Source organism: Protopterus annectens, chromosome 4.part1 (genome assembly GCF_019279795.1).
Source record: "Protopterus annectens isolate FY-2018-M chromosome 4.part1, PAN1.0, whole genome shotgun sequence".
Classification (NCBI taxonomy): domain Eukaryota; kingdom Metazoa; phylum Chordata; order Ceratodontiformes; family Protopteridae; genus Protopterus; species Protopterus annectens.
The window spans coordinates 443,619,168-443,633,004 of NC_056734.1; the positions used below are offsets into that span (position 1 = coordinate 443,619,168).

Here is a 13,837-nt window from a genome sequence, read left to right on the forward strand (position 1 = left end):
GCATTCATGTGGGTTTCCTCTGGGTGCTCCAGTTTCCTCCCACATTACAAAGACTTCCTCCAGGTTCTCCAGTTTCGTCCCACATTACAAAGACATGTGTTTGAAGCATTTTTCCCAGGGCCTCCACTGAAAATTGGCTCATTCCACATCAGACTTTCCTGGTAAACAAATATAAAGTAAGTATAAGGCTTCTGTGTATTAGTGCAATGCTGTTTAGTGAATACCATTAAAAGTTTATCTCAGATGGGCATAAGCTATGAATGCTTAGGAAACTTGTACAAATGCCATTTCTAAAAAAAAAAAAAAAACACACAAGTTTGAAAGTTGTATTTTTCTGTGGTACAAAAGTCTCTCTCACTTCCATGAAGTGGGTTTTTCCCATTCCCATTCAAATAGACATTTATGACCAGGTGTGCATTTCCCACACTTGTTCTCAAATCTTTATCCTACTGTCTCTCAGGTCTGTGTATAGAGTTTGACTCCCTTTTATAATTTCATAATACTGCTGATGCTGTTTACAATCTATGTGGGGGTAACATCTGTAATTAAATCAGAATAAAAGCAATGATAATGGTATTAAACATTCATTGCTCACTCACCATCAGAAACTAAGGTTGATGCAACATACAAATCTTAGTGATGACACCTCTTGCCACAGGGCTGCGCACACTTCCTAGACCACTGAAAGTCAGAATAAGAAATCAAAATGGATACTGGGAATATACATAGTAGAAGAATAGTCATGGGACAGTCTGATTCCATGGTGTAGATGAATGGAACCCTGGCAACATTCCCAGCAAACTGGGATTGAACAGTAGGGCAGGAACAGGAGCCCACTGGAAGATGGCAGTGAGCAGCCAAGGTGGATTCACCTAACAGGGGGAAGTTTTAACCTACTGTATGACTGCCACCTGGTAAAGGCCAGGCAGTTCAGGAGGAACACAGGATTAAGAACAGCTGCATTGGCCTGCTAAGCAGCAAGTTACAATGCAACTGGATTTAGTGGTGTGTGTGTGTGTGTGTGTGTGTGTGTGTGTGTGTGTGTGTGTGTGTGTGTGTGTGTGTGTGTGTGTGTCTGTGCGTGTCTGTGTGTAAGCAACCTTACACCACAGGGATAGTAATGCAAAAGATGCATACATAACAGCTGAATTGCATTTGTGCCTGTTGAAGTCTGTGGGGAGGGAGTAACATAACAGAACCATCCTACTAAAGTTCCATGGTTGTTGAACAGCAGAAGCTGACTCATCTTCTGTACTGACAGGTTTTTGTGTAGAGATCTGCCTTCTTTGGGTCCCCACACCAAGGATGACCCTGGCTTTGGATGGCATGCTGGAAACTCTGGCATATGAGGAGATGGAGCTCCTAGGCTGCAGCAGATGGTCAGAGTACTGAGGTGTTAAAAAAAAACAAAAAACAGCCATTTAACTTCCTAATTCCCTTTGATCTTTTCTTTCCAACTGATCATAATAGATCTTGGGTGAAGCGTATGGCACAATAACCTGACTATCTACATGTTAAACTATCACAACAGTATGTTAGCATCTAACAGTCTAGGTAATGATGTATTCTACAAGTTAGATACTGCTTCTAAGAAGCACAACATGAAGTAGCTCTCCATGTGGCTAAACTAATTTTTGATAGTGGTGCTGAAGCAATAATTAGTACTGCAAAAATATTTGCTCAGCTCCTGCATGCACAATGTGAAATTAGTAGTACACCTTCATGGAAAAACCGACTGGAAAAACTCTGGCTGCACTCAATGGCATATCGCTTACTCAGAGGTGATCTCTACCTGACTTACAAAGCCATGTCCAACTCAGAATTGATGGACATGCTCCACCTAAAGAAATCCAAGTCACTACGAGCCACACGCTGTAGTGAGCTAAACCTCACCACAACAATAAATAGAACATGCTGGAGGGATAGATTCCTGTCACAGAGACTCCCCATGCTTGGAACAAAATTCCTAACTACGTTAGGCAGAGCCCCTCACTAACACTCTTCAAGAGAAACCTTGATGAGTGAATGGGTAACAGAAAATACATCCCTGGGACCACTTCATTGACTCTTCTTGACAGAGGCTCAGTTAATTAATCAATGGGGCAGCGAAAACTGACACACTCTGGCTAGGCTTATAAAAAAAGAAACAGCGCCAGCAAAGCAGTGACAATGAATATATTAAATATATTAAATGATATTGATGTTATAACATCTTAAACAGCAAAAAACAGACCGGTTTCAGCCGGAAATAGACACAGCCTTCGTCAGTGTACAAATAATGAGATTTCAAAGCTGTTTAAATGAAATAAGCTAACAGTCTATTGGATAGTAACTAGAGATGCTCATTAAGGCCAGGTGGGAACAACCCACCCAGTTTGATAATCCACTTCTTCTCTTTGGCATTAAGAATGGAATGCCAACCAGTTTTATTGATCCGATTACCAAACACCATATCAATAATTATAAACCTAAATTTGGCTGAGGAATGTACCAAATGATGCTTGTAAAGAGCATTGTGTAATCTCTTTTGTTTGATGTTACTGATATGTTCTGATATACGTATTTTCAGGGGTCATGATGTTTGGCCTACATAAAAAGAACCACAACTGCACGTAGCCAGATAAATAATCCAATCACTACTGCAGTTGGAAAAAAAGGTAAGATCAAAGACAGTTGGACAATTCCTACTTGTAAAGTGCTTGGATTTATCAATATACTGACAATTCGTGCAATGCCCACATGGGAAACAACCTCGTAAGGGTTCCCCTGATAATGTTGTTTGTGTAAGAAAGTTAGACCAAGAATCACTATGTTTGTAGTGATTAAAAAAAGCATTTAGATTTTTCCCTTTTCTGTATGAGAAGAGACATTGGTCTGGAATAATATTAACAAGATCCGGATCACAATGGAGAATATTCCAGTGTCTATGTACACTATGAACAAGACGATCAGAATTCCTGGCATATGTTGTCGTGAATCTAAGTGGTTGAGGTAGATCCTTGGTCTGCTCTTTATATACAAGCAAATCAGATCTGGGCATGTTGTTAACCTGATGACTGGCAGCTAAAATGGTGCCCAGTTTGTAACCCCTATCCTTAAACCTGGGTATGTGAGTTATGTGTCCTGGAGTGACTGATCAAGTGTGTGTGAGTGCATGAGTGCCTGCAGAGATTGCGGTGTGTTCAGAGATGAGCAGCATGAAGTGTGTATGTGTGTGTGTGTGTGTGTGTGTGTGTGTGTGTGTGTGTGTGTGTGTGTGTGTGCGTGTCTGTGTGCATAAACTCGTGAATGTCCATGCATGCATGTGTAAAGGAGGTAGATACAGTGAGTGTTTGGACCTATTTAATACAGTGTGTGAGCTATGAGAAGACATGTAATGTTGCAAGCCAAATTTTAGGAGACATTAATGTGATTTTTCTCAGATAGAAATCTGGCAGGTACATTTCAGGATTATGGGTAGGGGGTGGCTGGTGAGATTATTCAGAGAAGGAAAAGTATGGGAATTACATTGGTGAGCAAGAGTATCCAATAACAGAAGCAGGAGATTCTTTGGGATTATCACCCATCCAGCTATCCTGATAACCTCTTTCCAGAGCAACTTAGAAGTGGATATAAATTTGTATGCTTATCCCTACAGAATAATGGCTGTTTCTGCACATGGCCTTTTACCTCAGTTTCTCAGAATCAGGTTATGTGGTTTGGTCATTAATATTCTTGTTTTCTTCCACAGTGAGTACACCTTCTTCCATTGCTTCAGATGTATAATGCAAACCATCCCAAAGTATCACTATACTGCTTGTACAAGGATCCGGCAGAATGGGGTGTCAGTCATGTTATTGCTGATCATCCGATCGATGGCCATCTGGTTGGGTTATAACAACTGTGTCTCCCAATATTGTGTTAATCAGAAACATTAAGGTGTCCAATCTGTACAAGATTTTTGCTCAAAGCTGCAGTGCCCCTATAATGTCCCATATGCTTGCACCCTCTGTCACATTGCACAACTCCTCCCTACAGACCCCCGTGGCTGGGACATAGTAGAAAGTTGATAATCAGACAAAAATCATGATACCCTCAGTCAGAATGACTTTTATAAATTTGAATAAACAGTTTTTATAAGAAATAAGTTTTATTTTACTTATTTCATTTAATTAGCATCTGCTTACTGGGATAGTAAGACTGGGCAACAGATCACCTTTTCAGCAGAGAACCCATAAGAAAAGCTCCAACAGAAAGAACAGAGGCTATAGTTGACAATTCTAACAGTAAAATATTTAAACTAAAAGACAGGAGGATAGCAGGTTTTCTAAATCAGAGATAGAGAGTATTTGAACAATAAAATAAAATGAGAAGGAAAACAATTTAAAATACAGAAGTACATCTTTACAGAATATCACATTTTTACAAGGTATAGCTATAGAGGGAAGAAGGGTCTGTAGATAGGATAGAATTTTGTTAGGATGGTAGAAGATGGCTGCAGGAGTATGGTACAGAGTGCTTCTGGGATAGTAGAAGATGAAGGTAGGAATGTATACCCCTCAGCTGTATAGATTTTCACAAAATGTCCAGATTTTTGCCTCATATTTTTGGTCCGTTTTTCATAAATTGTGGTTCTCTAGCAAATCATTAAAGATTGAAGTCAGAAAATAATGACGTGCATTTGAGTTTTAGACTTCATACCCTTCAGAAAAATGCGTGTTAACACAAAACAAGTTATTCTTTCAACGTTCTATGTTTGTAAGAGTAATGTTTAAAAATTGTCCCTGTTTTTCTACCTTTGTCCACCCATTATTTATGGCTTTGTCCGGATTTCTTGGTCGAAGAGGTTGAGAGGTATGTAGGAGTGGTACAGAGGAGAGTAGGCAAATAAGGCAAAAAAATATGGATCTCCTTGGGAAACAGTTGAAATGTATGTATGCTCAACAGCCTGCATGCCATATGAGTTTCCAGAGTTCAGTCTTTGGAATACAACATCTGATATCTCATCATTCTGGTATTACAGACAATATGCTTACTTAACGGTACACAGGTATTACACATGTATTTTGTTCTTCTGTAAATGTAAGTATTTGATCCCTTCTGTAATTTCTAGAAAGTTACTGCTCAGTGCATTTAACAGCTGGTCAGCAAAATGAATGCAATACGTAAATATAAATATATAGAGTCTGCAACCATCAAAAATATTTGCCTCTTCATGTATATCATGCTGAAGAGGATACAAAAAAGTGCATTTCTGTTGGGGGTTAATATGCATCTGAGAAGCATTCACATTTTTTCTTCTGGTTTTAATAGCACACTTCAGTAAGCAGTTAAACTCTTTCACTTCCATTAGGTTAAACAGTTCATCTCTGGGTAAGAAAATTTGTACAGTTGTTCACTCCATAACTGACCTTGGAAAATTTGCATTAAATCAAATGCATTGCACACAATACAATGAATTATTATTGGGTTTCCAATCATAACCGTCTTTTTATTGCTTTGAGAGTTGGATGTTAAAAATTCACCTCAGCAAAAGCTGAAGAGGGCGAACTTTAACATCCATGCTGAGAGCATATACCTATAAGGGTTATGATCGGGGATACCCAGTCATAATTCTTTGTAGTGCATGGAGCTTAACTTGCATCCATATACTTTGATAGTTAAAACAAAGTATAGCAATACTAAGTGCTTTAGGCTTTGAAAGTTGTAACACACTTCCCACTGTCACTGAGACAGCAACCATCACAGAACAGCGGTGGGAAGTACAAAGATCTTTAAAACATGTTTAAACACTTCATTCAGCCACAAAGGCTGAACAAAGTGTTTAAACTTTTAAAGTTCTTAGGGCTTCTTGGTGCTGTTATGTGGTGGCTGCTGACAGCTTTTAATGTATTAGTATGAAACTATAACAAAATTAGTGAGGAGTGTTTAATAAAATCTTGTTACACACCTGTTTGATATCAGAAGGGTGCTTGGTAAGCCTGTTTTTCCCTTGATTTCAGAATATAATAGTGGTGCCCCATGCTCTAGATACCTTTTCTCTCCCCAGAAGAGCAAGGAGCATATGGCACATTCCTACACATAACCCCACTCTTGGGTAAACAGCTTCTTGAATATTCCCTTGTTCCAGTATCATTGCAGAAAGTATATAGTTACATAGCTACGTACTCCACATTTACAACCTCTCCATCACTGATCATCAATGATGAAGTTATTTTTTTTATAATTTCCTATAATAACTTATGTTCTTTGCATTACCTCTCCTGATGCTACATTTACTAATATTATGCCAGGTAGGTATTCTTTACAGATCATCCAGAAGGAATGCAAACATATTTTTACTGAAATAATCATGAAATACACTTTGCAATCATTAGCACATCTGCTTAGTCATATCTTAGTTCTTACTTTATACTTGACAACAGCAGTGTGAAAAAAAGAGGTGTCTCTGTACAGAGCCCTGTGGGATACCTCTGGTATCCCTTGTCAGGACAGACATGCAAATCTCTCTCCTTAAATTGTTGAGTCCTCTTGGTCAGCTAGTGTTTTACTCACCAAATTGAATATGAATTGACATTTAATGGAATTTATTTCTAAATTATTCACTTATGTGAGATAATGCTGAATGTCTTTCGAGATTAAAATAAACAAATCTTCAAATATTGTTACAAGATTGCAATAGCAAGAGTGCCCTTCCTTAGTAAACACAAGATGCTCAATATCTAACTGAAGCTGGGCTTCTGTGTCATTATGGTTAACCTCTGGTGTAACTCTTGGCATGATTTTATATAGAATACTGGACAGACCAATGGGGTTAAATCTGTTCAGGTTTGATGTAACCCCTGATTTTTGAATTGGTACCACTAAAGCATGCTATCAAAAGTCAGGGGTTCCACTTTGGAATTTCGAAATTTCACAATCCCAACGTTCTATATACCGATGCTCAGAACCTCGGAATTGTGAAATCTCAAAACCTGTAAGTGGAGATCGCCATACAGTGCGGAACAGGAACATTCCCATTCTCTTCACTGTAGTGCGATCTTGGAGTTAGTATATTTAACTTGCATGGTGTGTGCGGGGTGCAGGGGGCTTACCCCCCTGCAAAATCATCTTTTTTGATGTATTCTTGATTTTGTTTATTTATTTTTTTTTGTTATTTCGAGATTTCACAATCTCAATGTTCTGAGCATCAGTATTTAGAACGTCTGGATTGTGAAATTTCGAAATTCCATAGTGGACCCTGGTCAGGGACATGTCTATGTGATTGGTATAGGTTTCAACAGGTTTTCCTGAATTATGTACATGAATCATTGGGTACTTTGCCTGGTCTCGCAGAACATGAATCTTTAATTTTAGTTGTGGTGGCTGTCATCATATTTGTAGCTATATAAGGGATAGTTCCACTTGTATAACACTTTCATACATTTGCTTAATCTGAAGTTTCCACATTTCTTTACTGTTGTACTTTTATTGTGTACTGCAAATGGGTGATTCACTCTGTTTACAGATGATAAGCTAAATTCATAATTTTCCATTTCTGTTATCAGATGTAATTAAACAGGTTCCCTTCAGAACCTCGAAATACTGAAATCTCGAATTTCAGTATTTCGAGCCCAAGAAGCCAAATCCACAGAACAGCGAAAGTTCAGAAGTGCAAAATTTTAAACCTCGAATACTGGAGGTTTTGAATTTCACGCTTCTAAACTTCCACTGCGGTCATTCCTTTAGGTAAGTATGTGTGTGTTAAGGGGTTTGGGTAGGGGCTGTGGTGTGTGTCAATGCGTTTTGTTGCTGTGATGTGTGTGTGTGCAAGGAGAATGTAGCTTGTGTGGTGGTGTTTTGTGTGTGTTTGTATGCAGTGCGACCCCGGACTGAGAATATTTAAGTAGGGAGGGTGTGCTACTGTGCTATATGTGAATTCTGCCCTTGTTTTTACATAGGCAAAACTAAGCTTAAGCTCAAACATAGAAGAGGTGAACATTTAAGAAATATTAGAGACCACTGTGAAAGCAATGCATTAGCTAAACATATCACACAATATCCAAACCACAGTTTTAAGTTTATAGTTTTAGATGTAGTTAATCCATCACATGGGGAGGTGCATGGCCGTATCTCCTTGAGAGGAATGAATTGAGCTGGCAGATCCATTTGGATTCAGTACACTGGCCTGGACTAAATGACAGCATGTCTATAGCCAGTATTTTAAAATGGAAAGCCTTGAATAGATAGAATTATTTATAGCAGTTCATTTTTTAGTGAGAATTTCATATGTATGTAAATAGTATGAAGGATATGAAGTCTGAAACTCAAAATGTCTATCTCATTATCTAATGATTTCAAGTTGGTGAGGAATAACTTCAGGGACAAAGTGTAAAATATGTTTTGTTATATAGTTAAAGTTCCTGGAATAATGTGTTTTGCACTAGTACACATTTTTTCTGAAGGGTATGAAGTCTGAAACTCTGATGGCTGTCATTACATAGTGGCTTCAAGTTAGAGAAGTCACAGCAAGGAAAAGTATAAAATATTGCTGTTATGACCATAGAAAGTTAGTAGAAAAATGTGTTTTGTGATAGCATGCATTTTTTGAAGGATTATTAAGTCAGAAACTTCATATGTATGTAAATAGTATGAATACACATTTGTGTGTTTCTTTTTTAAAATATTTTATAGTTTTTAATGTCAGGGTTCATATTTTACTATTCATGCACATTTACATGTTTAATTTTTTCTTAATGTATATGATTTTAAATCACATCTTTGTATGTGTAAGTAAGACACTGTGCTTTTAAATATGTCAGGAAGTGATGTCATGCTTTAAAAGTATTTAACCAGGCAGTCATTTTTTTTGCAATTGTCTGATGAAGTTCCTTACAAATGCTTTATGGAACAAAAGCGCTTACTTGCAGTTTGAAAATTAAATCCAGCACCTGTTTGTGAAGGCTTGAGTGTTTTTGTGTAATTCATAGAGAAAGGAGGATTCCACTCAGCATGAAGGTCTTGTCTGCATTTGTAACATGCATACAGAGCTCAGACATGTCTCTCTGTATCTCCCTCAGGGTGTTTTCCCCAAGCCATTCACCCTCACATGCACAACTACAATGCCATAGTTATATTTGCGCAGTGCAATACTGCTAATGGTCTGAGATCCTGGAACCTGAAAAACAACTTACTGCCACCCTGTCTTTTTGCAGCCTGGAGGGGAATCTGTGTACCTCACTAGAGAGTCACCAATCACTAAAGCATTTTTTGTTTGTGAAGTGGCTTGGTGTACTGGAATTGAGGCTCTTTGTCCCATGGTGACTCTTTGTTCAAGTTGAGACATCATATGATGTGAAGCTTGAGTGGTATTTTTGTTGAGACTTGATCCTTATGGGTCTAGAAGGCTTATGTGAGGATTTCTTTACAGTGTCAGTGTTGGGTGCACAGTATGTGATGTGTTAATGTTACACTCATAGTTGGTGTTTTTTTTTTAAAGTGAGGCCTCCATGTCTCTTAAATATTTGCACTTCTAACAGAGTTATTTGTGCTTAGTAAGAGTTCATTATATGCATAAAACATGAAGGAAGAAGAAAAGGTTGGTCTACCTGGCTGGATGTATTTTTGGGATTTCTAATGGACACCTGACTGAATGGCAGGCTGAGATGGCTGGGGCATTCTTGTGTCATTTGCAGTATGTTAAGGCCTAACGTTTGGCCAGCTTGTTGGGACCATAAAGTAGTTCTTTTAAAAGGATGCAATGCTGTTTAAATAAATTAATTTAATAATTAGACAATGCTGCAATGCACCTGTCTGGCTTGGATGTTATTCTTATCTGTTAAGCACTTCTCTATGTTATCTATTATTCTAGTATTTATCTGAGTTTTGAAATACAGTGAGGGCTTTTAGAACTGGACTATAAATGCTAAACTCATATGATGAATGCTTGCTTGTAACAGTACATACCTCCTCCATTGCTCATTTATACTAGATGAAACAGTGAACTGAAGCATGGGAAAATAAGATTAGCGCTGTTAAACATGAAAAATGTATTCACTGTATAATGCAAATACAGTAATACTTATAGTTACAAAGTACAAGAACACATAATTACTGACCTCTAATTTAAAATCATTAGTTTTCAAAAAATTCATAAAGCCATTTTCTGAGTATAGGGATACCTACAGATATTGATTTTGTCCCATTGTTAACTGTTACCATGGAAAAATGAAAACAGCTAATTTTAAACTGCATGACATAAACACTAAGAAACACTGTTTCTTCACTTCAGATAAACTACAAATAAGGTACTAGAATACATAGAAAGGTCATTCAACACATACGTACCTGTTTAGCATTTAAAGCAAACTCAGTGCAACAAAGAAATAGAGACTGGCACAACTCTTATCACAGTTTCTACATTGCTCTTTTATATAAGTAACTGTCAGCTACTACACAGATACAAATGGCAGTAGCAGCTCCAAAACTGTTATTACACAAGATAAAATGTTATAAATATATATTATCTCTCATAATTCTGCAGTTTAAGCAAAACTGTTTCTTCATCAGTACCCTGATAACTCAGATATCCTCTGTCACTTTAATTCCCGCGTGGGGGGCCAACATGGAAAGAAATAGTTACTACTCAAAGTGCATGGCCAAGTAGAATAGACAAATCTATATCAGAAGGTTTGTGTTATTAGTGCAAAACAATTTTGTAGACAACATTATGAGACAATAGGAAAAAGAAAATATAAGATTTCTTCAGCATGACTGACATTTCTAACAATATTTGTCCTTACCTGATATACCAGTTGTTCCCTCAATCATTTGCAGCAGTTTGGGATTAGAAAGTGCATTTTTGCTACGAATGATTGGCATTGTCTGTGACCGACTGTATCTTTGCCCATCATGACCTGCGTGTGCCCTGAAATAAAGAAATCTTAAGTCATTATCAGAGATGCACCACACACTCTGGTATTGTCCACATTCTGATGTATGGGATGAAACATTAAAAAGAAATCATAAAAATAAAACAAAAATAAACAAGACACATATAAATCAAAAGAATGAAGCTAAGCTTACTATTTCTTTATAGTATGTCTACTAAAGCAGTCCAAATGTTTCCCCACTATAAATTGGTATGATAAATCTCAAGCATGATTTACATAAGGGATGCTTTATTACATTAAGAAGCACAAAAGCATAGAGCTGAAGATGTGAGCAGTAGCGCCAAAGTGAGTAATCCTAATTGGAAAAGCCTCACATAAACTTAGCTACACTTTAATGCTCCAGAGAAATGCTGACAACTTAGTAAATATTTTTTAAAGTTAGAATGATCTAGAAGGTGTGTTTTATATTACTACATAATGTCAGTGTAGTTATCTCCATTTATATAAGTTAAACACTCCTGTCACTGTTCTCATTGATAAACAATGGCTGATATGGCAGCTCATATAGTAGTTCTGTGTGCAATGTAGTGCAAACTGTCTTTGACACTTGAACTGACAGCATCTTTTGGATTGCGAGGTCATCCTCCCTGGGAAAGCATTTCCTGTTTTGGAGGAGGAGGGGCAAAGTAAGTCTGAAAATGATGTGTGGTTAGAAGTTTATTTAACATTAACTTTAGGTGGCATTACACAGTAGAACATGACTGCAAATAAATGATAAAAGATGAACATTCTAAATCAAATCCTAATTATTTAAACAGATTATGTGTTCCAAAGAACATAAAATATTCTTCAATACAGTGAAGACTATGTCAGTTTTTCACGTTGAGGCCCAAAGCACTTTTTAAATATAGGAAAGATTGAAGAAATTTTCTCTTGTTTGAGGGAAACTGAGTGAGAATGTTCTAAGTAGGGCTTGTAAGTTAGTAGAAACAGTGTAACAAAACTGGACAACAACAGAACTATTAGTTAATTTGCTTATTAGATACCAGATATTTTCTGATGTTATTCCGTTAAATTTCATCACTTCTGGTGAGCTTCAACATGCTATGAATAATTGTTTTGATTTTTTTTTTGAAAGAGATGACTATTCAACATCCAACGTAGAAATACCATCACACTTACTATATAAGATGTTTGAATGACCTAGTATATATGCAATTAATTATATTTATTTAGTTATATATTTACTTGTTTATTTGGTTTTGGTTTAATGTCCAGAAAGCACTAAACACAACACAACTGCCCCTGGCACCCCATGAGTTTTTATCTCATTAGCCGAGTAATTCAGGAACACACAGCAAGTAAGCGGAGCTTGTAAAATTCAAACCCCGGTGTGCATGATGTAACCCTGTGTCAAATCATATCACTAAGGAAAATACAGTATCATTATCATGTTTTTTTAATGTAGAACATTAGGGTTAATTTTATTTTAATGTATTTATTTATTTATTTATGTATATTGGGCAGACTCCAATTAATGAACTCAGTTTTACATACTTAGATGGAGCTGAAGGAGAAGGATGCATTTTATTCTATTTTATTTTTCATTTTAATTACTACCTTTTGTTAATAGAAAAGTTCCAGTCAGACCAATATGTCTAAATGCATGCATTGTTATACTGTGATACAATGCATAAATTTGTGCTGTTAATGTTAAAACGTTTATTATTTCAAGTATAGTAAAAAAAAAACACATACCTTTGGCAATAGAAGACTTAATTTCATCTATGCTGGCCAGACTATAGTAAAAGAATTATGCTAAAACATCCAATATGTTTTACAAAACTTGCTGAATGTATATTATAGAGGTGTAAATGTTTATTATCTCTTTGTAGTATCTAGGTCATAGCTGAACAGGGTTAGAGACAAAGAGAACAGCCCACCTTTCTGGCAAACAACCTGAAACAAATACAATTCCAAGTCTCAGAGCACTTATGCTTTCTTATTGTACCTCGCCAAACTATCAGTAAATGTGAGGCCATATTATACAGTTCAGCAAAGGTGCACAATAATGTTGAAATCTACAGCAGTACAAGAACTATGAAGTGATTTTTCAGAGGTATGAGAGGGGTAGGCCAAGGAAGGTCAATGTGAATGCAGTACTATAGAGAAGTAGGACTGCAGTATACCTGACAAGTCAGTGTACAGTATGAATTAGAACTGGCAAGACAGTGATAGGCCAAGCGGTGTGATAAAAGCACAGAAAGGATCAATATTTCTCCCTTAATTGTGTGGATAAAGGAGCAGACTAACAGTGTGGGTAGTTTAGCATTCCGTTTATTTCACTCACATCTCTGAAGTCAGAGGGCAAAGATTTTATTTTATTTTTAATTATTATGTCTTTGCCTAATGAAAAGTTAACGTGCTGATAATCATTAATTTACAGTAATGCTTGGCAAATATCTGTATTACAAAGGTATATTTGGAACCATTAATCGTAGAAGTGAAATAAATTAAAAGTGTATTTTTGTTATAAACTATTATACCAGTGTTCTGTTTATAGTATCCATTCAATCACAAATTCTAGCTTGCAGTTTCACTTTCCTTTTAATTTTGAAACCTTTCTATTGCACTCCATATACTTCTGTTACAAGTTCAAAAGTGAAAGGACCAAAACAATGTTGTAATATAGTGAGTATGCCACCATACCAAATTCTTGCTCATTTCCAACGACATGAAATCAGCACAGCAAGCCAGACACTACATTATTAAAAAATATTTTATACAAATTTTAGCATATAAAATTTGTTGCATACAGCATTCCAACAAAATTAAATATTTTTGGCTGAAACTCTAATATCACTATACATGTTGCATATGAAAACTTTCTGACTAAAACAAAGGATCATAAAAATGAATCAAAACATTTACATCAATTCTAGATAAGATGTTATCCTATTTACACAGACATTATTCCAGTAAGAGGA

At 36.5% G+C, this 13,837-nt stretch overlaps 1 protein-coding gene across 7 annotated transcripts in view; it reads right to left on the reverse strand.

The window, feature by feature from the left end:
* Positions 1-13,837, reverse strand: part of DOCK10 (dedicator of cytokinesis 10) — a 2,344,342-nt gene that overhangs the window by 392,654 nt on the left and 1,937,851 nt on the right. For all 7 annotated transcript variants that reach the window (XM_044070265.1, XM_044070268.1, XM_044070269.1 and 4 more), the window contains one exon: positions 10,761-10,885. In XM_044070265.1, the coding sequence (XP_043926200.1) occupies positions 10,761-10,885 (125 nt within the window). The remainder of the gene's footprint in view (positions 1-10,760; positions 10,886-13,837) is intronic.